Here is a 27,908-nt window from a genome sequence, read left to right on the forward strand (position 1 = left end):
TACCAATACCAGTCAATACCAATACCAGTCAGTACCAATACCAGTCAATACCAATACCAGTACCAGTCAATACCAATACCAGTCAATACCAGTACCAGTCACTACCAATACCAGTCAGTACATATACCAGCTAGTACCAGTACCAGTCAATACCAGTCAATACCAATACCAGTCAGTACCAATACCCGTCAGTACCAATACCAGTACCAGTCAGTCCATTTCTGTACAAATCCCTTCTGACCCCCCGGTCAGTGACAACACAAGGTTTAACTAATAGGCAGGCTGCCAGGGGTCCAGGCCTTACACAGAAGACCACAACACATTGCACAATGGCAATACATCCAAATGGGTGGATTTCATAGTAATGAATAACAGTAGAGAAGAGGTGAAATGATGAGTTGTTTTTGTACAGTACCATTAGAGCTGTATTGCATTTATAGGGAGGGAGGGAGGGAGGGAGGGAGGGAGGGAGGGAGAGTCAGTTGTACAACTGAAATGTGTCTTCCACATTTAACCTAACCCCTATGAATCAGAGAGGTTCAGGGAGCTGGCTTATTCAACATCCACATCATCTGAGCCCAGGAAGCAGGTGTTGTTGGGGGTTAACTGCTTTGCTCAAGAGCAGAACGGCTCAGGGATTCAAATCAGCAACCTTTCGGTTACTGGCCAGACACTCTTAAACGCTAGGTGCCACTCCAGGTCCATGTTAGTTCACGGATGGATCCAAAGACATTCCTCATTATTATAGGTGGGGCCAGGAGTTTTTCCTAGGCACATGACCTGACTGGAAAAAACTCAGGGCCCTAGCTCAACACACACACAACCATGTATCTGCACGCAATCATATCTGCACACACATCATAAGTTAGTCTCGTCCCAGGTGTAGTTATTCATACTATGTAACACCCTCCGGACAACCTTATCCAGCTCTTTCCGTGCCCTCTGCTCCTCCTCCAGTGACCTCTTCATCTTCTTATTGTCCTGTTGAGGGGTCAAAGGTCAGCTTCATATGCCACAAAGCATTCGTTTGGTAGCTTTACCACTTCATCCGTCATAACAGTGGAAAGTGTCGCATGCCATATTGAGTTGTCATAGGCCTGTCTTAAGCCGGCATAATGAGGACACAGAGGGGACAATCACCTGTTGGAGCTCCTGTACCTCGTCCCTCAGGGCATACACTACATCCTCCAGGCTCCTTCAACACAACACAGACGGTTAACACCATCCTACAGAAAAATACATGATCATATACAGTAGGGCTGGGCGATAAATCAATATCGATAATTATCGACGTAATTACTTCCCTCAATGATGATATAAAAACATTTAGATTCATTTTTAATAATGTTGATATAGAATCATTAGGTACAACAGTCCATTTCACCTCTGTGACCCAGCAGGAGCGTGGGGAGAAGTAACAATATGCACGTGGAGGTACACGCCCACTAAAAAAAACACTTAGCACCTTGATTGATGGAGTTGCCACTGTTAACCAGGAAAACAGTGGTGGTGATAGCCATGGAAAAGGAGCAGCTTCTAACAAAGAAATGATTGATAAAGAGGGTTGTACTGTTTCAGTCATTTGGAAGTGGTTTGGCTTTTTGAAGTCTGACAAAGAGCAGAGCAATGTTCGGTGCATTGTGCCGTAGACAGGTGGCTACCAAGTCTGGTAATACGACAAACCTTTTTCACCATCTGAAGCAAAATCACTCTTTGGAACATGCAGGGAGTTTGAGTTTGCGCCACGGTGTTGATAAACGCCCCTCAAGCACCAGCCAATCTAGGGATGTTTGAGTTTGCTCCACGGTACTGATAAACGCCCCTCAAACACCAGCCAATCTAGGGATGTTTGAGTTTGCTCCACGGTACTGATAAACGCCCCTCAAGCACCAGCCAATCTAGGGATGTTTGAGTTTGCTCCACGGTACTGATAAACGCCCCTCAAGCACCAGCCAATCTAGGGATGTTTGAGTTTGCTCCACGGTACTGATAAACGCCCCTCAAACACCAGCCAATCTAGGGATGTTTGAGTTTGCTCCACGGTATTGATAAACGCCCCTCAAGCACCAGCCAATCTAGGGATGTTTGAGTTTGCTCCACGGTATTGATAAACACCCCTCAAGCACCAGCCAATCTAGGGATGTTTGAGTTTGCTCCACGGTATCGATAAACGCCCCTCAAGCACCAGCCAATCTAGGGATGTTTGAGTTTGCTCCACGGTACTGATAAACGCCCCTCAAACACCAGCCAATCTAGGGATGTTTGAGTTTGCTCCACGGTATTGATAAACGCCCTTCAAGCACCAGCCAATCTAGGGATGTTTGAGTTTGCTCCACGGTACTGATAAACGCCCCTCAAACACTAGCCAATCTAGGGATGTTTGAGTTTGCTCCACGGTATTGATAAACACCCCTCAAGCACCAGCCAATCTAGGGATGTTTGAGTTTGCTCCACGGTATTGATAAACGCCCCTCAAGCACCAGCCAATCTAGGGATGTTTGCCCGAAGCAGTCAACACTGACAACGTTTATGCTCTTGGAGAAAACATCGAAAAGACACAAAGACATCACAAATGCTATTATCCATTGCATTGCTAAGGACAAGCTACCAACTAGCACAAACGAAAAGGAAGGTTTCAAGAGGCTTATCAATTGAATTGATTCCAGGAACGTGCCCCCTGGCCACAAACATTTCTCTCACCGCACTGCCTAAACTCTACGCCGAGTGTAGGGAAAAAGTTGAGGAACAGCTCAAGACAGATTTGATGTATTTTGCTACTACTACCGATCTGTGGTCTAGTCACACGCCAGAGCCGTATATTAGCCTCACTATCCACTATATTGACAGAGTGGAATCTTTGTAATAAATGCCTTCAAACATCACACTTTCCCGACGACCACACTGTCCCGACGACCACACTGTACCGACGACCACACTGTACCGACGACCACACTTTCCCGACGACCACACTGTACCGACGACCACACTGTACCGACGACCACACTTTCCCGACGACCACACTGTCCCGACGACCACACTTTCCCAACGACCACACTGTCCCGACGACCACACTGTACCGACGACCACACTTTCCCGACGACCACACTGTCCCGACGACCACACTTTCCCAACGACCACACTGTCCCGACGACCACACTGTCCCGACGACCACACTTTCCCGACGACCACACTGTCCCGACGACCACACTGTCCCGACGACCACACTGTCCCGACGACCACACTGTCCCGACGACCACACTTTCCCGACGACCACACTTTCCCGACGACCACACTGTCCCGACGACCACACTGTCCCGACGACCACACTGTCCCGTCGACCACACTGTCCCGACGACCACACGAGTGAAGCTATAGCAGAGGGGCTCATTGACGCTCTCTCCTGCTGGGGACTCAGTCAAGACAGACACGTCTGCATTACAACGGATAGTGGTGTGAACGTGTTGGAGGCCGCTCAGATCAACAAATGGACCCGACTGCAATGTTTTGGACATCGTCTGCACTTGGCCATTGGTAAGTAACCTTGTCAATTGTGTATATTGAAGTGATTGGTTAGAAGAAACTAAAAGGGCATTTTTTTCATCAACTGATTAAGTTAAATATTACATTTGTACACAATTAAAGGGATTATTGTGATTGGAACATTTTATTAATTTCTCTTAGAGAGAGTGGGTAGAGAGAAACGGGTGGATTGAGCAACTGGAGTGTGTAAGAAGGTGGTAGGTGCTTTTTCCTATTGGTGGAAAAAGAAGAGACCTGGCAGTTGCTCAAAAATACACAACCTACCCCAGAACAAGTTGGTGACAGAGTCGCCTACCAGGTGGGATCACGTCAAAAGACGGTGCAAGGAGTCCTGGAGCAGGAGAAAGCCATACCACAGGTCTTGTCCAGTGACAAGAAGACCAGGCACATCCTCCCACCTACACAGATAGAGATGTTCTGCAACCAGGCATTGACCCCACTAGAATCCACAGATGCTCTGTCTGGTGAGTCTTATGTCAGTACTTTTTTTTGGTATTTTTTAACCTTTATTTAATTAGGCAAGTCAGTTAAGAACAAATTCTTATTTTCAATGACGGTCTAGGAACAGTGGGTTAACTGCCTGTTCAGGGGCAGAACGACATATTTGTACCTTGTCAGCTCGGGGATTTGAACTTGCAACCTTCCGGTTACTAGTCCAACGCTCTAACCACTAGGCTACCCCTAGGCTACCCTGCCGCCCCACTACCCTACTACACCTGTTCAATACAGAGGTCATGAAACCTGATGATGGAGAAGCAGCGTTCACCCAAACCATCAAAACAATAGTCATGGACTATCTGAATGAGAAAGGTCTTAATGAAATCCAGCTGGTAGACAAGGAACTCAGCTGCTACCTTCAGTCTCCTGATGCTAACAGTGAAACCAATCAAAACACTTTCCCAAAGTCATCCACCTGGCAAAGCGCTGTGCATTCCTGCCACGCGCTCCCCCTCAGAGCGTGTTTTTAGCACAGGTGGCAACATAGTGACCTGCCATAGGGCAGCTTTAAAGCCAGAGACCGTAGACAGACTTGTCTTTCTTGCTTGTAACTTGTATGTACCATTAGTCTAACAGTTATAAACATCTACCCAACTTCAACTCTTATGTACCATTAGTCTAACAGTGATAAACATCTACCCCAACTTCAACTCTTATGTACCATTAGTCTAACAGTTATAAATGTCTACCCCAACTTCAACTCTTATGTACCATTAGTCTAACAGTTATAAACATCTACCAGACTTCAACTGTGATGTACCATTAGTCTAACAGTTATAAACATCTACCCCAACTTCAACTGTGATGTACCATTAGTCTAACAGTTATAAACATCTACCCAACTTCAACTCTTATGTACCATTAGTCTAACAGTTATAAACATCTACCCAACTTCAACTGTGATGTACCATTAGTCTAACAGTTATAAACATCTACCCAACTTCAACTGTGATGTACCATTAGTCTAACAGTTATAAACATCTACCCAAAAATACAAATAAATAAAAAGAGTGACCATTGGGTACTTGATCCGTCCTGACCAAGGCCCTTCTCCCCTGATTGGTCAGTTTGGCCAGGCAGCCAGCTCTAGGGAGAGTCTTGGTGGTTCCAAACTTCTTCCATGTAAGTATGATGGAGGCCACTGTGTTCTTGGGGACCTTCAATGCTGCAAAAATGTTTTGGTACCCTTCCCCATAGCTGTGCCTCGACACAATACTGTCTCGGAGCTCTACAGACAATTCCTTCAACCTCATGGCTTGGTTTTTCCTCTGACATGCACTGTCAACTGTGGGACCTTATATAGACAGGTGTGTGCCTTTCCAAATCATGTCCAATCAATTGAATTTAACACAGGTGGACTCCAATCAAGTTGTAGAAACATCTCAAGGATGATCAATGGAAACAGGATGCACCTGAGCTCAATTTTGAGTCTCATAGAAAGGGGTCTGAATAGTTATGTAAATAAGGTATTTCTGTTTTTCAATTTTAATACATTTGCCAAATTTTCTAAAAACCTGTTTATTCGCTTTGTCATTATGGGGTATTGTGTGCTGAACATTTTTATTTATTTTATCAATTCTAGAAAAAGGCTGTAACGTAACAAAATGTGGAAAAAGTCAATGAGTCTGAATACTTTCTGAAGGCACTGTATGTATGCACACAGTACTGCACTAGTCTACACACTAACTAACACAGTTAAACATCCAGAAACAGAAGCCCTCTGGATGGTGAACACCATCTCACTGCAGCACATGATGACAGAAACTGTGAGGGGTTACCAAGATATTCAGCCCTGACCAAAACGAAGAAGGGGGAGGAGGAGGAAGAGGAGGATGAGGAGGAGGTGGAAAGGAGATGGGAGAGGTGGGGAGTAGGAGAAGGTGGAAAAGGGAGGAAGAAGAGGAGGAAGTGGGGTGGGGAGTAGGGGAAGGAGGAAGAAGAGAATGAGGAGGAAGAGGAGGGAGAAGAGGAGGAGGAAGACAAGGAGGAGGACGACGAAAAGGAGGAGGGAGAAGAGGAGGTGGAAGAAGAGGACGAGGAGGGAAGGAGAAGGTCTTACTTCTCTCCAACCACAGAATGTATGTTGCTCATCGTCTCCTCCATGATGATCTCCTCTCCGGGAATGATGACCTGCAGCCCTGTGTCACTCCGCGTCACCCCTGTTCCAGACGAACACAACACACTAGACACACTGATCTAAGGTCTGTTTGGACTTCCAACTCCTAATGGCTGGTTAGAATTGTGGGAGAGTAAGCTGATCCTAGATCTGTGCCTAAGGTCAACTTCTACCCACAGCAGTTTAGCTAACATAAGTGACTGAGTTCCTGGTTGGTGATTGATTACATTATAACAAAAGCAAAACGAGGACACAAACACATGAGACTGGAGAGGCCGTGGGTTAGTTAGTCATGCACAGAAAGACAAGACACAATGACAGAAGGACAGAGGAGCCAGGAGAGGAAGAACAGCAAGAGGATGAGAGAGAGGCGTAATTCCTTCTTCATCATCCTGATCCAATCACCCCTCATTGGTTTTACCTCACCACGCTGTTGCAGACAAAAATAAAACAACAACAAGAATACAGCGTATTGTCATGAGAGAAAAGACACCATTTTGTTTTCACATTTCCTGTTCTAATAGTTTAGCCTGGAATCTTGTTGACAGTGACAACACAGTGAAATAAGGTTCTGACAAAACACCCCAAATACCAACTGCTAACAAAAGACAGATTTATTCACAACTCAATGATACAGTGTTTGGGACCTCTTGTCATACACAGTACCAGTCAAAAGTTTGGACACACCCACTCATTCAAGTGTTTTTCTTTATTTTTACTATTTTCTACATTGTAGAATAATAGTGAAGACATCAAAACTATGAAATAACACAGATGGAATAATGTAGGGTTGTCCCGTGGCGGAGATCTTTGTGGGCTATACTCGGCCTTGTCTCAGGATGGTAAATTGGTGGTTGAAGATATCCCTCTAGTGGTGTGGGGGCTGTGCTTTGGCAAAGTGGGTGGGGTTATATCCTTCCTGTTTGGCCCTGTCCGGGGGTGTCCTCGGATGGGGCCACAGTGTCTCCTGACCCCTCCTGTCTCAGCCTCCAGTATTTATGCTGCAGTAGTTTATGTGTCGGGGGGCTAGGGTCAGTTTGTTATATCTGTGTGCAAAGCTGTCATCAAGGCAAAAGGGTGGCTATTTTGAAGAATCTCAAATATAAAACATATTTTGGTTTGTTTAACATTTTTTGGTTACTACATGATTCCATATGTGTTATTTCATAGTGTTGATGTCTTCACTGTTATTCTACAATGTAGAAAATAGTAAAATTAAAGAAAAACACTGGAATGAGTTGGCATGTCCAAACTTTTGACTGGTACTGTACATCAGTCTGTATATATTGTAGGTTTCTAGGTAGGTACAGTAGGTATGTAGGTAAGATAGGTAGGTAGGACATTTTGATCACAGGTGTGGGATAGGTCCTATACATCATTGGAGCATACAGAGGACACAGTTGGACAAAGCAGTCACTTCACCTCTCAGTTTTAGCTTTTCTTTAGTTTTTTTCCAACCACAGAATACACTGCAGTCACATGACCTGACCAACCACAGAATACACTGCAGTCACATGACCTGACCAACCACAGAATACACTGCAGTCACATGACCTGACCAACCACAGAATACACTGCAGTCACATGACCTGACCAACCACAGAATACACTGCAGTCACATGACCTGACCAACCACAGAATACACTGCAGTCACATGACCTGACCAACCACAGAATACACTGCAGTCACATGACCTGACCAACCACAGAATACACTGCAGTCACATGACCTGACCAACCACAGAATACACTGCAGTCACATGACCTGACCAACCACAGAATACACTGCAGTCACATGACCTGACCAACCACAGAATACACTGCAGTCACATGACCTGACCAACCACAGAATACACTGCAGTCACATGACCTGACCAACCACAGAATACACTGCAGTCACATGACCTGACCAACCACAGAATACACTGCAGTCACATGACCTGACCAACCACAGAATACACTGCAGTCACATGACCTGACCAACCACAGAATACACTGCAGTCACATGACCTGACCAACCACAGAATACACTGCAGTCACATGACCTGACCAACCACAGAATACACTGCAGTCACATGACCTGACCAACCACAGAGTACACTGCAGTCACATGACCTGACCAACCACAGAATACACTGCAGTCACATGACCTGACCAACCACAGAGTACACTGCAGTCACATGACCTGACCAACCACAGAATACACTGCAGTCACATGACCTGACCAACCACAGAGTACACTGCAGTCACATGACCTGACCAACCACAGAATACACTGCAGTCACATGACCTGACCAACCACAGAATACACTGCAGTTACAAAGTAGAAGACACAACAGGAGGACAGTCATATTCTTAGCTCAAATATTGATAGAACCACTGTTTGGCTTATTTTTTGTTCTATTGACATCCACTATGTACAAAAAGGAGATCATTTATTTTAGTTCATGTTGATCTGTGTTGATGAATAAGTATGTCACATATGACCTCTCCCACAAGACTAAGTTCTCTTTTGGTTGACACTTCCTCAACACTGACATTGTAGATTTACAGTATGGATGAGCTGTACGGGGACACTCAATATCTATGGCAATCGTAATTACTAGGCTACACCATCCACTCAGTTTGATGTTATACACACACTGGTTAGAGGAGGTACAGAAACTCTTCATGGTTAACACATTTCAATGCTCTACCACAGAGGTTGTGCACAAATGAATCCCAACCTCACATGCTCAATGTATAAACGCTGATACCATTTCACCATCATGTAGAGAGAGGTTAACTGTATGTTCCACTAATCGGTTGTAAACATTGACATACACAGTGAAATTAAAATAATACTAATCACATATGTAATACAAAATAATTTAGGTAAAATAAAACAAATGATTTGTAGAAATACATAAATAACAAAGCCATTTATTCCATATATTGTCAGGATAACTGCGGAGAGAGAAGACTGATCTGCAGAGAGAAGACTGATCTGCGGAGTGAGAGGACTGATCTGCAGAGAAAGAGAAGACTAATCTGCAGAGAGAGAGAAGACTGATCTGCGAAGAGAGAAGACTGAACTGCGGAGATGGAGGACTGATCTGCGGAGAGAGAGAAGACTGATCTGCGGAGAGAGAGAAGACTGGTATGCAGAGAGAGAAAAGACTGATCTGCGGAGAGAGAGAGAAGACTGATCTGCGGAGAGAGAGAAGACTAATCTGCAGAGAGAGAAAAGACTGATTTGCGAAGAGAGAAGACTGATCTGCAGAGAGAGAGGACTGATCTGTGGAGAGAGAAGACTGATCTGCAGAGAGAGAGAAGACTGATCTGCGAAGAGAGAAGACTGATCTGCAGAGAGAGAGGAGACTGATCTGCGGAGAGAGAAGACTGATCTGCAGAGAGAGAGGACTGATCTGCAGAGAGAAGACTGATCTGCGGAGAGAGAGGAGACTGATCTGTGGAGAGAGAAGACTGATCTGCGGAGAGAGAGAAGACTGATCTGCAGAGAGAGAGAAGACTGACCTGCGAAGAGAGAAGACTGATCTTCAGAGAGAGAGAAGACTGATCTGCGAAGAGAGAAGACTGATCTGCAGAGAGAAGGCTGATCTGCAGAGAGAGAGAAGACTCATCTGCGAAGAGAGAAGACTGATCTGCGGAGATAGAGAACTGATCTGCGAAGAGAGAAGACTGATCTGCAGAGAGAAAGAAGACTGATCTGTGGAGAGAGAAGACTGATCTGCAGAGATAGGACTGATCTGCAGAGAGAGAGGACTGATCTGCAGAGAGAAGACTTATCTGCGGAAAGAGAGGAGACTGATCTGCGGAAAGAGAGGAGACTGATCTGCGGAAAGAGAGGAGACTGATCTGTGGAGAGAGAAGACTGATCTGCGGAGAGAGAGAAGACTGATCTGCGAAGAGAGAAGACTGATCTTCAGAGAGAAAGAAGACTGATCTGTGGAGAGAGAAGACTGATCTGCGGATAGAGAGAAGACTGATCTGTGGAGAGAGAAGACTGATCTGCAGAGAGAGGACTGATCTGCAGAGAGAGAGGACTGATCTGCAGAGAGAAGACTGATCTGCGGAAAGAGAGGAGACTGATCTGCAGAAAGAGAGGAGACTGATCTGTGGAGAGAGAAGACTGATCTGCGGAGAGAGAAAAGACTGATCTGCGAAGAGAGAAGACTGATCTTCAGAGAGAGAGAAGACTGATCTGCGAAGAGAGAAAACTGATCTGCGGAGATGGAGGACTGATCTGCGGAGAGAGAGAGAAGACTGATCTGCGGAGATGGGGGACTGATCTGCCGGAGAGAGAGAAGTCTGATCTGCGGAGAGAGAGAAGACTGATCTGCGGAGATAGAGGACTGATCTGCGAAGAGAGAAGGCTGATCTGCAGAGAGAGAGAAGACTGATCTGCGGAGATAGAGGACTGATCTGCGAAGAGAGAAGACTGATCTGCAGAGAGAAAGAAGACTGATCTGCGGAGCGAGAAGACTGATCTGCAGAGAGAAAGAAGACCGATCTGCGAAGAGAGAAGACTGATCTGCAGAGAGAAAGAAGACTGATCTGCGGAGAGAGAAGACTGATCTGCAGAGAGAAAGAAGACTGATCTGCGAAGAGAGAAGACTGATCTGCAGAGAGAAAGAAGACTGATCTGCAAAGAGAGAAGACTGATCTGCAGAAAGAGAAGACTGATCTGCGGAGAGAGAGGACTGATCTGCGGAGAGAGAGGACTGATCTGCAGAGAGAGAGGACTGATCTGCAGAGAGAGAAGACTGATCTTCAGAGAGAGAGAAGACTGATCTGCGGAGAGAGAGGACTGATCTGCAGAGAGAGAGGACTGATCTGCAGAGAGAGAGGACTGATCTGCAGAGAGAGAGGACTAATTTGAAGTGAACAGTAAACTGGGCCCAGTTTTTCAAAAGTTATCTATCTGGCTATCGGATAGGATTAAATGCATAGGAATAGAATAAATTGAACGGGTGTCCCCATTCCTATCCAATAGCTGATCCAATAGCCGGAATCCAGATAACCTTTGAAAAACTGTCCCCTGGGAATTCTTAACGTGGCATAAGGAAATACTTTCTCAGGAGAAGCGTTCTTACTAATGCATGGAAGAGCATGGTAATGTTTTGAAGGATACAAACAAATGTTTCCTACTTGGGATATAGAAACTGGACCTGCCAGGCTTGTGGCTCTGCTTAGGGCCTAAAGTTGTACTGCTTTTGAGAATATCATTGTTAAGCTGTTGAGGGAATATTGAGTTTAAAAGTACTGCATTTTGGATTGGGGTAAAATCTGATAAGAGTGTAAATCGTCACCCTGGGAATGAAGCATGCATGCTGTTTATAGGGGAACTTCGATCTCATATCCTATATAATATCCTATTAATACCAATATCGTAGAAATACTACTGTCGATGCTGTGTCCTGTGTGTGAAATACTGCAGGGGGTACTGCAACAGGGGTAAAAGCCTTAAGGCAGTCATAATAATAACAAAAGTATATCGATTCATTGGAAATGTCAAAGGTCAGCACAACATTTGCTGCTGTAATATATGTGGAAGAAGGAACTAGGTTAGAGAACATGGTCAATAGAATGCCTTCCTTCCTGAACCACATCTGAATATCAGACACACAGAACCCCAGACGATGCCCAACACAAGCTACCTGACAAATACGGAAAGAGAGAGGTTAAGGTAACATGGTAGATTTTCAAACAAAGAGAGTACAATCTCCCAAAAATTACAAACACAAATAAAAATAAAATGAACACAATAACAATGCCAAATAAATTAAATAAATAGACTTAAAAACTGGTTGGTTTTCCTCTAGACCACAGGTTAAGAGGTGAACGTGCTGTGCTGTGCTGTGCTGTGTGGTATCACGCGGTACGGTAGGGTACGACCACGGTAGTTTTGGGGGTTTAGTTCTGGTGAGAGATGCAGCTCTTACACGACGCTGAGCCCATCCTGTAACTGTGGGTCGTCCACACAGAGTCGTAGTCAGAGTCCTCCGAGAGGTCTGAGCCAGTCAAGTCAGGTCGCGACACGCTGCTACGGTGGCCCGGAGAGTCCACGCTGGACCGCTCCATGTTCCCCAGGACGTGGTTGTGCATCAGGTCAGTACCCTGCCAGGCTGATGGGGAGTGGTGCAAACGCATGGGGAGGGGAAAGGGGGAGGGGAAAGGGGGAGGGGAAAGGGGGAGGGGGGGTGTGGGTGATGCAAACAATGTGGATGACGAGGGCAAACCATAACCAATAAGGAGAGGATGACGAGGACAAACCGTAACCAATGAGGAGTGGATGACGAGGACAAACCGTAACCAATGAGGAGAGGATGACGAGGACAAACCATAACCAATGAGGAGTGGATGACGAGGGCAAACCGTAACCAATCAGGAGTGGATGACGAGGGATGAACGATGGATTAAATCAGAATGGTAAGATGTAATCATAGTAGTACAACAACCCCCCCCCAAAAAACAAATGATGAAATAAAAATACCATTAGGAACGAACGTCAACAGAAGATTGAAGGAGTGGTGAGGAGTGAAGAGAGAGACAGAACAGAGAATGTTGAAAAGAGAATTAATAACTAACAGCAGGGTAAACTATACTGATCCTAGAATGACAACATGACCTGACATCAACAAGTGGGTGTGTCTGTGTCTGTGTCTGTGTCTGTGTGTGTGTGTGTGTGTGTGTGTGTGTGTGTGTGTGTGTGTGTGTGTGTGTGTGTGTGTGTGTGTGTGTGTGTGTGTGTTCTTACTGGAATTGAGGGTCTGTCTGGTCTTGGCGCTGGTACAGTAAGCTTCTATCACCTTCAGTATCTGAGCATCTTCCTCTAGAGCAGCTGTACCTGGAGACGAGAGGAGAGAGGTTAGAACAGCCTGCACACACACACACACACACACACACACACACACACACACACACACACACACACACACACACACACACACACACACACACACACACACACACACACACACACACACACACACACAGAGGGAGAGAGACACACACACACACACACACACAGAGGGAGAGACACACACACACACACAGAGGGAGACACACACACACACACAGAGGGAGACACACACACACACACAGAGGGAGAGACACACACACACAAACACACACACACACAGAGAGAGAGAGACACACACACACACACACAGACAGACAGAGAGAGAGACACACACATACACACAAACACAGACACACGGAGAGACACATACACACACACACAAACAGAGACACACAAACACACACACACAGAGAGAAAGAGACACACACATACACACACATACACACATAGAGAGACACACACAGACAGAGACACACACACACAGAGAGAGAGAGAGAGAGAGACACACACACACACACACACACAGACAGACAGAGAGAGAGAGACACACACATACACACACAAACACAGGCAGAGGGAGAGACACACACACACACAAACAGAGAGACACACACACACAGAAAGAGACACACACATACACACACACAAACACAGACAGAGAGAGACACACACATACACAAACAGAGACACACACACACACACAGACAGATACACACACACACACACACACACACACAAACACAGACAGAGAGACACACAAACACACACACACAGACACACACAGAGACACACACACACACAAACAGACACAGACAGAGAGACACATACACACACACACATATACACACACACACACACAGAAACACACACAGACAGAGAGACACACAAACAAACACACAGACACACAGACACCAACACACAGACACACAAACACACACACACACACAGAGACATACACACACACAGAGACAGAGACACACACACACACACACACACAGATTAACACACAGACACACAAATACATACACACAAGACACGCACACAGACACACACACACACAGCGACACCAACACACACACAGAGAGATACACAGACACACACACACACAGACACACACACACACAAAATACATACACACAGACACACACACAAAGACACACACAGACACGCACACACACAGAGACACCAACACACACACACAGAGAAACACAGACACACACACACACAAACACACACACAAACAGAGAGAGACACACACGCAGAGAGAGAGACACACACACACACACACAGACAGAGACACACACACACACAAACAAACACAGACAGAGAGACAAACACACACACACAGACAGACACACAAAAACACACATACACACACACAGACAGACACACACACACACACACACACACACAAATACATACACACAGACACACACACACACAGAGACACCAACACACAGAGAGATACACAGACACACACACACACACAGACACACACAAACACACACACACACACACAAACAGAGAGAGACACACACGCAGAGAGAGAGACACACACACACGCAGACAGAGAGACACACACACACACACACAAACACAGACAGAGAGACAAACACACACACACACAGAGACACACACACAAAGACACACAGAGACACCAACACATACAGAGATACACACACACACACACACCACAGACACAGACAGACACACACACACACAAAGAGACACACACACACAGACACACACACACACACACAGAGACACACACAGACACAGACAGACACACACACACACAAAGAGACACACACACACAGACACAAAGACACTAACACACACACACACACAGACAGAGACACACACACACAGACACACACACACAGAGAGACACACACACACACACATACACCAACACACACAGACACAGAAACACACACAGAGACACCAACACACACAGAGATACACACACACACACACACAGACACAGATAAACACACACACAGAGACACACACACACAAACACACATACACACAGAGACACACACACACACACACACTGTTACGTTCCCCAGTTTCTGTGTTGTGGTTTTTTAGGTTTCAGGATGGCTTCCTGAAATCCCCCCCAAGCAGCTGATTGGTCGACTCCATGGCTAATTGGAGAGCTGACCCCGCCCCCTCGTCAGGACGCAGCTGTCTCCAATTACCAATGCCTTCTGAAGCTATATTAAAACCAGTGTTCTGTTGCTCAGAAACCAAGATCACTGCTGAGAGAGATTGCTGCGAGAGGAGGCTGATGGCTGAGGGTTATAGCATATGTTTGTTTCTCAGGAAGAGATTTGGTATGTACTATGTTAGATGTTGCTGAGGGAGCTGATTGGTTATGTCTGTTGTGTGTCAATAGGATGTAGTGTTTTGATATGTGAAATTGTTTGTAATATTCTGTTTAGTTTGTTACCAGAGGGGAAGGCACCTAGGGAGTGTTTAGGCAAGAGGCCTGCGGGCATACATATACCCATAGTATATTCACTGTCTAGGCACACTAGGTAAGACCTGGGCGGACCACCCCCTGTATTTTGGTTAGGGCACCAGGTGGTGCTAGTTAGGTAAGTAGTGGGTAGGCAGGTAAGGTAGGAGAGGGGGCTTTGATATGTACTTTCTTTGCTTTGGTTCCGTCCAGCCCCTTTTCCCCAAAATGACCTTGTGATGGATGGTTGTAAACCATTCCTTGTAAACGGTACCACTCTCTCTGCCTTTGTCATCCTTACTCGCACCTACAGTCCCATACATCTTTCACTTCACGGGGAGTTGAGTTGTAGCAGGGTGTTGCGTTCCCTCTTCCTAGAGACGTGCGTAACATAATGGGGGCTCATCCGGGATCCATTAACCCACCGGACCCTGGTGCTCATGGCTCTCTGTGATTGGTGATTGAGGTGTGATGGTAGGTTGTGAGTTTGGATGACTTGTTTAATTTGTGTGTATTCAGTAGACTGCATTGTACGAGATGGCTGCCTCAGCGCCCTCTATTGATTGTTTGGTGAGGTTTCGTAAAGTAGACATTTTAGCTATAGCTGACCATTATGGACTCGTTATCCCTGAGAAAGCCCTTAAGGCTGAGCTTTTGGTGCTAGTCAGGGAGGGTTTAGTGAGAAAACGAATTCTCTCATTGCAAGGAGAGGAGACGGGTAGACCTACCGATGCCAAGTCGGAGGACAGGGCAGAGGAAGGGGTTCCTCGTACCCCCTTTACATTGCCCCGATATGACCCTTTATCTTCTGCTTTGGGTCGTTCAGACGGGACCGCCTGGCTGAAGGTGAGGCCCGTTTAGAAATGCAGCAAAAAGATAAAGCGAGACAGATTCATTTTGTTCTTGACATTAGGAAAATAGAACAAGGAGGTGAGGATCCGACAACTGGAGCTAAACGCTGGCTCCAGTGCGACTCATCATCAAGTCCACTTCGATGTAAGTAAAAATATAGCTTTAGTCCCTACATTCCGATAGTCTGAAGTTGATTCTTATTTCTCTGCGTGTGGCCGCTACGCTGCATTGGCCACTCGAGATTTGGCTGCTCCTGTTGCAATGTAAATTGTCTGGGAGAGCCCAGGAAGTAGTAGCTGCTCTCTCCCTGGAAGACAGTTTACACTACGATACAGTTAAAACTACCGTGTTGCGGGCTTATGAGTTGGTGCCCGACGCTTATAGACAGCGCTTCAGGAACCACAAAAAAACATCTCACGGACTTTTGTTGAGTTTGCAAGGGAGTCTCTGTTTAATCGATGGTGTTCAGCCAGCAAAGCTAACACCCTTTCTGATATTTGGGAATTGATGCTGTTGGAGGATTTTAAAAGCAACCTCCCAGATAGAATTGTAGTTCATTTAAATGAACAGAAGGTGGTGACATTGGCCCAGGCAGCAGTGTTGGCAGATGAGTACGCTTTGACACACAAGACTGTCTTTGGTGCACCACGTTTTGAAGGCCGGACGATTACGTCATCAGTTCCTCGTTCAGGTCGCTTTTCCTCTGACAACCCTAAGCCTTTTCATGAAATCCGTGAATGTTTTTACTGTCACCAAAAGGGTCACGTGATTGCGGACTGCCAGGTTTTTAAAAATAAACCGAAAAAGTCCCAGTCACCGTCCCCAAAAATGAAAAGTGTGGGTTTAGTCAAGTCTTTGTCTCGTCCGTTGGATCGAGTTATTGATTCAGCATTTGAGAAACCGGATCCTGTCGATGCTTCGTTTATCTCTGCCGGTTGTGTTTCCTTAACAGGAGAACAAGCGGATCAAAAGCCCATACAAATCTTACGAAACACCGGGGCGGCGCAGTCAGTAATCGTTACTGATGCCTTACCCTGGTCTCCTGAAATGTATTGTGGCTCGCATGTCATATTACAGGGTATAGAGACAAAAACCGTACCTGTACCATTACACTAGGTCCACTTAGTGTCAGACTTGGTATCAGGACATTTCCGTGTTGGTGTAGTGTCTACACTGCCAGTAAAAGGAGTCACTTTGCTACTAGAGAACGATACCGCTGGTGGTAACGTCACTCCTGTGTTAGAAGTAGTAGACAACCCAGAAATCAAAACTACAGATGATAAATTGGTTCTAGCATTTCCCCATGTTTTTCCTGCTTGTGTGTTAACGAGGTCACAATCTCGCAAGCTTGGAGATGTGGTGAATTTGGCTAGTTTCATTTTTGAGAATGTTGAGGTAGAAGACAATGATCCGAGTATTCCTTCTGCAATGCCGACAGTTTTTACTCCCGTTAAAAACTAAGGCAGGGGAAAGCGAAATCGCACCCCAATTGCATGACATTCTTTTGTCTGTCACCCCCGAGAAGGTGATTGAATGTCAAAAAGGAGACACCAGTCTTTGCAGGTGTTTTGCTTCGGTAATTTCCATTGAGGAAGCTAAAACTAGAGAGACTGCCTACTTTATGGAAGCAGGAGTTTTGATGCGTAAATGGGCAACTCATGACACCGTTAATGACTGGAGTCAAGTGTGTCAAGTGGTTGTTCCTACACCATTCCGACAGCAGGTGCTGTCACTCGCCCATGACCAGGCGTGGTCCGGACACTTGGGGATCACAAAGACTTATAACCGAGTCCTTCGACATTTCTTCCGGCCAGGTTTGAAGTCTGACGTGGTCCAATTTTGTAAAACATGTCACATATGTCAACTCACTGGGAAAGTGAATCAAACAGTTCCTCGAGCAACGCTCTGCCCGATTCCTGTGGGGGTGGAACTGTTTGAAAGAGTGATAATTGATTGTGTAGGTCCATTGCCGAAAACCAGGTCAGGTAACCACTTCCTACTAACAATAATGTGCAGTGCTACTCGATACCCAGAGGCTATTCCTCTCCGTACTATAACGGCTAAGACTGTGGTGAAGGCACTAGTGAAGTTCTTCTCTACGTTTGTACTTCCTAAAGTAATCCAAACTGATCAGGGATCCAACTTCATGTCAAAACTGTTCTCAAATGTGTTAAAGACATTGTGTATTTTCCATCAGGTCTCCAGTCCATATCATCCAGAGATTCAAGTGTCTCTCGAACGCTGGCATCAGACGCTAAAGGCAATGCTACGCAAGTATTGCATGGATACCAGTACTGATTGGGATGAGGGGGTGCCCTTTGTCCTATTTGCTATTAGGGAAACAATACACAAGTCCTTAGGGTTCAGCCCTGGTGATCTTGTGTTTGGACACACCCCAAGGGGTCCGCTGAAAGTTTTTTGAAGGAGCATATCTTATCTCCTACACCCAGTAGCGGCCCTAAAAATTTGTTGGATTATGTCAGTAAGATGCGAGAGAGACTGCACGCTGCATGTGCGTTAGCCCAAAAGTCTCTCTCCTCGTCTCAAAAACGCATGAAGTTGCATTATGACAAAAAGTCTGTTTGCCGTTCATTTGCACCAGGGGATCAAGTTTTAGTTTTGGTGCCAATCCCTGGCTCATCTGTCAGCACGTTTTTCTGGACCATATCTTGTGGAAAAGAAACTCAGTGACACCAATTATGTGATAAAGACACCAGATCGAAGGCGTTCTTCCCGTGTGTGTCATGTTAACATACTGAAAACATATTATGTGCGTGATTCTCCTAACAGTTCCTCAAGTAAGCCGGTCCAGCCCGCCGTCTCCAGTGTGGCTGCGGTGGTGCTGAAGCCTGGCTGGGACCTAGAGGAGGATAAAGAGGACGGGTTGGAGTTACACCATACGTTACAGCAGTGTGAACGCCTATGTAAATCAGAGATGCTGAAGAAGTTACCCTCTCAAATGGAACATTTGGATAACGATCAAACTAAGGATCTTATCCTATTGATAAACTGTTTTCTCAAAGTGTTTCAGGACGTTCCAAGTTGCACGTCCATCTTGGAACATGACATGGATGGGGGGGAACCCTGCTCCTATACGTCAGCATCCGTACCGGGTTAATGATAAGAAAAGGGAGGTAGCTTATTTATTACAGAATGACATGGCAAAACCCAGTAACAGCTCCTGGAGTTCCCCATGTATTCTCGTTTCTAAGCCTCTTATGTACGGACTATCGTCGCGTAAATGCAGTTACACAGTCTAATTATTTTCCTCTACCTCGCTTAGATGACTGCATTGATAGAATTGTCTCTGCTGCTTACGTTAGTAAGTTAGATTTGCTAAAAGGTTATTGCCAGGTGCCTCTGACCTCTCGAGCTTCTGACATATCGGCTTTCGTTATGCCTGATAACTTTGTACAATATACTGTGATGCCCTTTGGTATGTGTAATGCATCTGCTACTTCTCAGCAGCTAGTTAACATTGTGGTTGCAGATGTGCCAACTTGTATTGCTTACCTTTACGATGTGGTGATACATTAGGCTACTTGGTCTGATCATCTCTCCACTTTGAAAAGTGTGTTTCAGCGGTTGGAGAATGCTTCTTTAACCCTCAATTTGGCCAAGTGTGAGTTTGGAAAGGCTACAGTGACTTACTTAGGTAAACAAGTGGGACGAGGTCAAGTGCGCCCAGTAACTGGAAAAGTGGGCGCAATTGTTGCTTTTCCTGCTCCCACGACTCGCCGCCAGTTGCGCAGATTCCTGGGGATGGTAGGGTACTATCGTACAGTCTGTAAGAATTTCTCAATGGTAGTAGCTCCCCTTTCATCTCTGCTCAGTCCCAAGGAACCATTTAAGTGGTCCAAGGACTGTAATTATGCTTTTGAGTCCACCAAAGCGCTACTTTGTAGTGCCCCAGTGCTTGCCGCCCCCAACTTTGACAAACCTTTTAAGTTGGAGGTAGATGCTAGTATAGTGGGGTGGGTGCGGTTCTCTTACAGGAAGATGAAGACTGAGTGGATCGGCCCCTCAGTTTCTTCTCGTGTCAGTCAAGGTACTCCACAATTGAACAAGAGACACTGTCTTTATTACAGTTATTTGAGGTATATGTGGGATCCAGTGCCGTGCTAACACTGGTCTTCATGGACCATAATCCTTTAGTTTTTTTTTAGGCAAATGTACAATCAGAACTGCCGCCTTATGCGGTGGGCTCTGATTGTACAAGGGTATAATGTACAGATAGCCTATGTGAAGGGCTCAGCGAATGTGGTTGCCAACACTCTATCACGGGTTTACTAACTGGGGATGCGTTGGTTTTTGTTATTGCAAACTGTATGTTTGCATTTTTTGTGGTGGGTGTGTTACGTTCCCCAATTTCTGTGTTGTGGTTTTTTAGGTGTGTGTTTCAGGATGGCTTCCTGAAATCCCCCCCAAGCAGCTGATTGGTCGACTCCATGGCTAATTGGAGAGCTGACCCCGCCCCCTCGTCAGGACGCAGCTGTCTCCAATTACCAATGCCTTCTGAAGCTATATTAAAACCAGTGATCTGTTGCTCAGAAACCAAGATCACTGCTGAGAGAGATTGCTGCGAGAGGAGGCTGATGGCTGAGGGTTATAGCATATGTTTGTTTCTCAGGAAGAGATTTGGTATGTACTATGTTAGTTGTTGAGGGAGCTGATTGGTTATGTCTGTTGTGTGTCAATAGGATGTAGTGTTTTGATATGTGAAATTGTTTGTAATATTCTGTTTAGTTTGTTACCAGAGGGGAAGGCACCTAGGGAGTGTTTAGGCAAGAGGCCTGCGGGCATACATATACCCATAGTATATTCACTGTCTAGGCACACTAGGTAAGACCTGGGCGGACCACCCCCTGTATTTTGGTTAGGGCACCAGGTGGTGCTAGTTAGGTAAGTAGTGGGTAGGCAGGTAAGGTAGGAGAGGGGGCTTTGATATGTACTTTCTTTGCTTTGGTTCCGTCCAGCCCCTTTTCCCCATATTAGCATGTGAAGGAATAAATTCCTTGTAAACTGTACCACTCTCTCTGCCTTTGTCATCCTTACTCGCACCTACAGTCCCATACATCTTTCACTTCACGGGGAGTTGAGTTGTAGCAGGGTGTTGTGTTCCCTCTTCCTAGAGGTGTGCGTAACACACACACACACACACACAGAGAGACACACACACAGAGAGAGACACACACACAGAGAGAGACACACACACACAGAGAGACACACACACAGAGAGAGAGAGACACACAGAGAGAGAGAGACACACACAGAGAGAGAGACACACACACACAGAGAGAGACACACACACAGAGAGAGAGACACACACACAGAGAGAGAGACACACACACAGAGAGAGAGACACACACACAGAGAGAGAGACACACACACAGAGAGAGAGACACACACACACACAGAGACACACACACACAGAGAGAGAGACACACACACACAGAGAGAGACACACACACAGAGAGAGAGACACACACACAGAGAGAGACACACACACACAGAGAAAGAGACACACACACACACAGAGAGAGACACACACACAGAGAGAGACACACACACACAGAGAGAGACACACACACACAGAGAGAGACACACACACACAGAGAGAGAGAGAGACACACAGAGAGAGACACACACACAGAGAGACACACACACAGAGAGAGACACACACACAGAGAGACACACAGAGAGAGAGACACACACAGAGAGAGACACACACAGAGAGAGACACACACACACACACAGAGAGAGACACACACACACACACAGACACAGAAACACACAGACACACACAGGGAGAGACACACACACAGGGAGACACACAGAGACACACACACAGGGAGACACACAGAGACACACAGACACACAGAGACACAGACACACACAGAGAGACACAGAGACACACACACACACACACACAGAGACACACACACACAGACAGAGAGACATACACACACAGACAGAGAGACACACACACACACACAGACAGAGAGACACATACACACACACAGACAGAGAGACATACACACACAGACAGAGACACACACACAGAGAGAGAGACACACACACAGAGAGAGAGACACACACACAGAGAGAGAGAGAGACACACAGAGAGAGACACACACACAGAGAGAGACACACACACAGAGAGAGACACACACACAGAGAGACACACAGAGAGAGAGACACACAGAGAGAGAGACACACACAGAGAGAGACACACACAGAGAGAGACACACACAGAGAGAGACACACACAGAGAGAGACACACACACACACAGCGAGAGACACACACACACACACAGACACAGAAACACACAGACACACACAGGGAGAGACACACACACAGGGAGACACACAGAGACACACACACAGGGAGACACACAGAGACACACAGACACACAGAGACACACACACACACAGTGAGACACAGACACACACAGAGAGACACAGAGACACACACACACACACACAGAGACACACACACACAGACAGAGAGACATACACACACAGACAGAGAGACACACACACACACACAGACAGAGAGACACATACACACACACAGACAGAGAGACATACACACACAGACAGAGACACAAACAGAATGAACATACTCTTCCTCAGGGCAGACTCCTCTTCTGACGGTTTCCTCTCAGGCTTTCGTTTAGGAAGGAGCTTCTTTACACTCTTAGGACTCTTACTGAGGTCCTGGAGACAGAGATAGAGAGAGAGAAATGAGAGACAGAGAGGTAAGAGAGAGAGGTGAGAGAGAGAGAGAGGTAAGAGAGAGAGGGAGGTGAGAGAGAGAGAGAGTGAGAGAGAGAGAGAGAGAGGTAAGAGAGGGAGAGGTGAGAGAGAGGTGAGAGCGAGAGAGAGAGGTAAGAGAGAGAGAGAGGTAAGAAAGAGAGAGAGTGAGAGAGGTGAGAGAGATAGAGAGGTGAGAGAGAGAGGTAAGAGAGAGAGAGAGGTGAGAGAGAGAGAGGTAAGAGAGAGAGAGAGAGAGTTAAGAGAGAGGTGAGAGAGAGGTATGAAAGAGAGAGAGGTAAGAGAGAGAGAGGTAAGAGAGAGAGAGAGAGGTAAGAGAGAGAGAGGTAAGAGAGAGAAGAGAGTGTTGTGAATTTGATGTATAATGACTAAATGATGTATACATTTAAAGCAATTCTACCCTGTCTCTGTATAATGATGAAGAATGTTTGTCCATAAGAAAAGAGACACGCAAGGAACTGTGTGGCAGACAAGGTGTGACCACTGTGAAACTGATAACAGGGAAGGAGGTCTCCCCACCCAGAGAGGGGAGAAACCGTTGGGCTTGTAGTAGATTGTGTAACATGTTGCAGGATATGATAAGCAATGTATGATTAGGAGAAGACTTGTAAACTATAGTGTCATTGTCTGAGAGGAGGAGGGACATTTATGACGAAATGAGAGGTATATACAGTGCCTTGCGAAGGTATTCGGCCCCCTTGAACTTTGCGACCTTTTGCCACATTTCAGGCTTCAAACATAAAGATATAAAACTGTATTTTTTTGTGAAGAATCAAAAACAAGTGGGACACAATCATGAAGTGGAACGACATTTATTGGATATTTCAAACTTTTTTAACAAATCAAAAACTGAAAAATTGGGCGTGCAAAATTATTCAGCCCCCTTAAGTTAATACTTTGTAGCGCCACCTTTTGCTGCGATTACAGCTGTAAGTCGCTTGGTGTATGTCTCTATCAGTTTTGCACATCGAGAGACTGAATTTTTTTCCCATTCCTCCTTGCAAAACAGCTCGAGCTCAGTGAGGTTGGATGGAGAGCATTTGTGAACATCAGTTTTCAGTTCTTTCCACAGATTCTCGATTGGATTCAGGTCTGGACTTTGACTTGGCCATTCTAACACCTGGATATGTTTATTTTTGAACCATTCCATTGTAGATTTTGCTTTATGTTTTGGATCATTGTCTTGTTGGAAGACAAATCTCTGTCCCAGTCTCGGGTCTTTTGCAGACTCCATCAGGTTTTCTTCCAGAATGGTCCTGTATTTGGCTCCAACCATCTTCCCATCAATTTTAACCATCTTCCCTGTCCCTGCTGAAGAAAAGCAGGCCCAAACCATGATGCTGCCACCACCATGTTTGACAGTGGGGATGGTGTGTTCAGCTGTGTTGCTTTTACGCCAAACATAACGTTTTGCATTGTTGCCAAAAAGTTCAATTTTGGTTTCATCTGACCAGAGCACCTTCTTCCACATGTTTGGTGTGTCTCCCAGGTGGCTTGTGGCAAACTTTAAACAACACTTTTTATGGATATCTTTAAGAAATGGCTTTCTTCTTGCCACTCTTCCATAAAGGCCAGATTTGTGCAATATACGACTGATTGTTGTCCTATGGACAGAGTCTCCCACCTCAGCTGTAGATCTCTGCAGTTCATCCAGAGTGATCATGGGCCTCTTGGCTGCATCTCTGATCAGTCTTCTCCTTGTATGAGCTGAAAGTTTAGAGGGACGGCCAGGTCTTGGTAGATTTGCAGTGGTCTGATACTCCTTCCATTTCAATATTATCGCTTGCACAGTGCTCCTTGGGATGTTTAAAGCTTGGGAAATCTTTTTGTATCCAAATCCGGCTTTAAACTTTTTCACAACAGTATCTCGGACCTGCCTGGTGTGTTCCTTGTTCTTCATGATGCTCTCTGCGCTTTTAACGGACCTCTGAGACTATCACAGTGCAGGTGCATTTATACGGAGACTTGATTACACACAGGTGGATTGTATTTATCATCATTAGTCATTTAGGTCAACATTGGATCATTCAGAGATCCTCACTGAACTTCTGGAGAGAGTTTGCTGCACTGAAAGTAAAGGGGCTGAATAATTTTGCACGCCCAATTTCTCAGTTTTTGATTTGTTAAAAAAGTTTGAAATATCCAATAAATGTCGTTCCACTTCATGATTGTGTCCCACTTGTTGTTGATTCTTCACAAAAAAATACAGTTTTATATCTTTATGTTTGAAGCCTGAAATGTGGCAAAAGGTCGCAAAGTTCAAGGGGGTCGAATACTTTCGCAAGGCACTGTAAACCAATGTACATGAAATGATTGGCAGAGCTCTCGTAAATAAACGTTGCTGACTATTGTAGACTGGCCTTTGTCTGTTTCATTTCAACAAGAATCTTACAAATTCTTGGTAGCAGACCGAGTAGTTTAATTGAAGTTATGAATATTGAGAACATAATTCTCTTAACAGAGAGCGCGAGAGAGAGGTGAGAGAGAGGTAAGAGAGAGAGAGGTAAAAGAGAGAGAGGTAAGAGAGAGAGAGAGAGAGAGAGAGAAAGAGAGAGAGAGGTAACAGAGAGAGAGAGAGGAAAGAGAGAGGTGAGAGAGAGAGGAAAGAGAGAGAGAGGTAAAAGAGAGAGAGGTAAGAGAGAGAGAGAGAGGAAAGAGAGAGAGAGGTAAAAGAGAGAGAGGTAAGAGAGAGAGAGAGGAAAGAGAGAGCGAGAGGTAAGAGAGAGAGAGGTAAGAGAGAGAGAGAGAGTTAAGAGAGGCAAAAGAGAGCGAGGGGAGAGAGAGAGAAAGAGAGAGGTAAGAGAGAGAGAGGAAAGAGAGAGAGAGAGAAAGAGAGAGGTGAGAGAGAGAGGAAAGAGAGAGAGAGGTAAAAGAGAGAGAGGTAAGAGAAAGAGAGAGGAAAGAGAGAGCGAGAGGTAAGAGAGAGAGAGGTAAGAGAGAGAGAGAGAGTTAAGAGAGGCAAAAGAGAGAGAGAGGAGAGAGAGAGAAAAAGAGAGGTAAGAGAGAGAGAGAGGTGAGAGAGAGAGAGGTAAGAGAAGAGAGAGAGAGGAAGAGAGAGAGAGAGAGAGAGAGAGAGAGAGAGAGAGAGAGAGAGAGAGAGAGAGAAAGTGAGATGGAAATTAACAACACAAATAAACCAGAGAGAGAGAGAGAGAGAGGAAAGAGAGAGAGAGGTAACAGAGAGAGAGAGAGGAAAGAGAGAGGTGAGAGAGAGAGGAAAGAGAGAGAGAGGTAAAAGAGAGAGAGGTAAGAGAGAGAGAGAGAGAGAGGAAAGAGAGAGAGGTAAAAGAGAGAGAGGTAAGAGAGAGAGAGAGGAAAGAGAGAGCGAGAGGTAAGAGAGAGAGAGGTAAGATAGAGAGAGAGAGTTAAGAGAGGCAAAAGAGAGCGAGGGGAGAGAGAGAGAAAGAGAGAGGTAAGAGAGAGAGAGGAAAGAGAGAGAGAGGTAAAAGAGAGAGAGGTAAGAGAGAGAGAGAGGAAAGAGAGAGCGAGAGGTAAGAGAGAGAGAGGTAAGAGAGAGAGAGAGAGTTAAGAGAGGCAAAAGAGAGAGAGAGAGGAGAGAGAGAGAAAGAGAGAGGTAAGAGATAGAGAGGAAAGAGAGAGAGAGAGAAAGAGAGAGGTGAGAGAGAGAGGAAAGAGAGAGAGAGGTAAAAGAGAGAGAGGTAAGAGAAAGAGAGAGGAAAGAGAGAGCGAGAGGTAAGAGAGAGAGAGGTAAGAGAGAGAGAGAGAGTTAAGAGAGGCAAAAGAGAGAGAGAGGAGAGAGAGAGAAAAAGAGAGGTAAGAGAGAGAGAGAGGTGAGAGAGAGAGGTAAGAGAAGAGAGAGAGAGGAAGAGAGAGAGAGAGAGAGAGAGAGAGAGAGAGAGAGAGAGAGAGAGAGAGAAAGTGAGATGGAAATTAACAACACAAATAAACCATGTCACTCAAACTCGCCCACACACATAACAGTTTCTATTGACACCATCACACCCATATCCTCCATCCCCACCACACACACTCTACCTCCCATCACACACACTCTACCTCCCATCACACACACTCTACCTCCCATCACACACACTCTACCTCCCATCACACACACTCTACCTCCCCATCACACACACTCTACCTCCCATCACACACACTCTACCTCCCATCACACACACTCTACCTCCCATCACACACACTCTACCTCCCATCACACACATATTCTCCATCCCCACCACACACACTCTCCCTCCCATCACACACATATCCTCCATCCCCATCACACACACTCTACCTCCCATCACACACACTCTACCTCCCATCACACACACTCTACCTCCCATCACACACTCTCTACCTCCCATCACACACACTCTCCCTCCCATCACACACATATCCTCCATCCCCATCACACACACTCTCCCTCCGATCACACACACTCTACCTCCCCATCACACACACTCTACCTCCCCATCACACACACTCTACCTCCCATCACACACACTCTACCTCCCCATCACACACACTCTACCTCCCCATCACACACACTCTACCTCCCATCACACACACTCTACCTCCCATCACACACACTCTACCTCCCCATCACACACACTCTACCTCCAATCACACACACTCTACCTCCAATCACACACACTCTACCTCCCCATCACACACACTCTCCCTCCCCACCACACACACTCTACCTCCCATCACACACACTCTCCCTCCCATCACATACACTCTACCTCCCCACCACACACACTCTACCTCCCATCACACACACTCTCCCTCCCATCACACACACTCTACCTCCCCATCACACACACTCTAACTCCC

The 27,908-nt window shown here is 45.8% G+C and overlaps 1 protein-coding gene across 1 annotated transcript in view; it reads right to left on the reverse strand.

Annotated features, from left to right (window-relative positions):
• Nucleotides 1–858: 858 nt before the first annotated feature.
• LOC139406151 (rho guanine nucleotide exchange factor 7-like) overlaps nucleotides 859–27,908 on the reverse strand; it is a 46,661-nt gene continuing 19,611 nt past the window's right edge. The window contains exons 14-19 of the mRNA XM_071148636.1: nucleotides 22,961–23,054; nucleotides 12,914–13,003; nucleotides 12,099–12,281; nucleotides 6,098–6,197; nucleotides 1,141–1,195; nucleotides 859–981 (exon numbers count right to left, since the gene is read on the reverse strand). Of these exons, the coding sequence (XP_071004737.1) occupies nucleotides 859–981; nucleotides 1,141–1,195; nucleotides 6,098–6,197; nucleotides 12,099–12,281; nucleotides 12,914–13,003; nucleotides 22,961–23,054 (645 nt within the window). The remainder of the gene's footprint in view (nucleotides 982–1,140; nucleotides 1,196–6,097; nucleotides 6,198–12,098; nucleotides 12,282–12,913; nucleotides 13,004–22,960; nucleotides 23,055–27,908) is intronic.

Source organism: Oncorhynchus clarkii, chromosome 3 (assembly GCF_045791955.1).
Source record: "Oncorhynchus clarkii lewisi isolate Uvic-CL-2024 chromosome 3, UVic_Ocla_1.0, whole genome shotgun sequence".
In the NCBI taxonomy this organism is placed as follows: domain Eukaryota; kingdom Metazoa; phylum Chordata; class Actinopteri; order Salmoniformes; family Salmonidae; genus Oncorhynchus; species Oncorhynchus clarkii.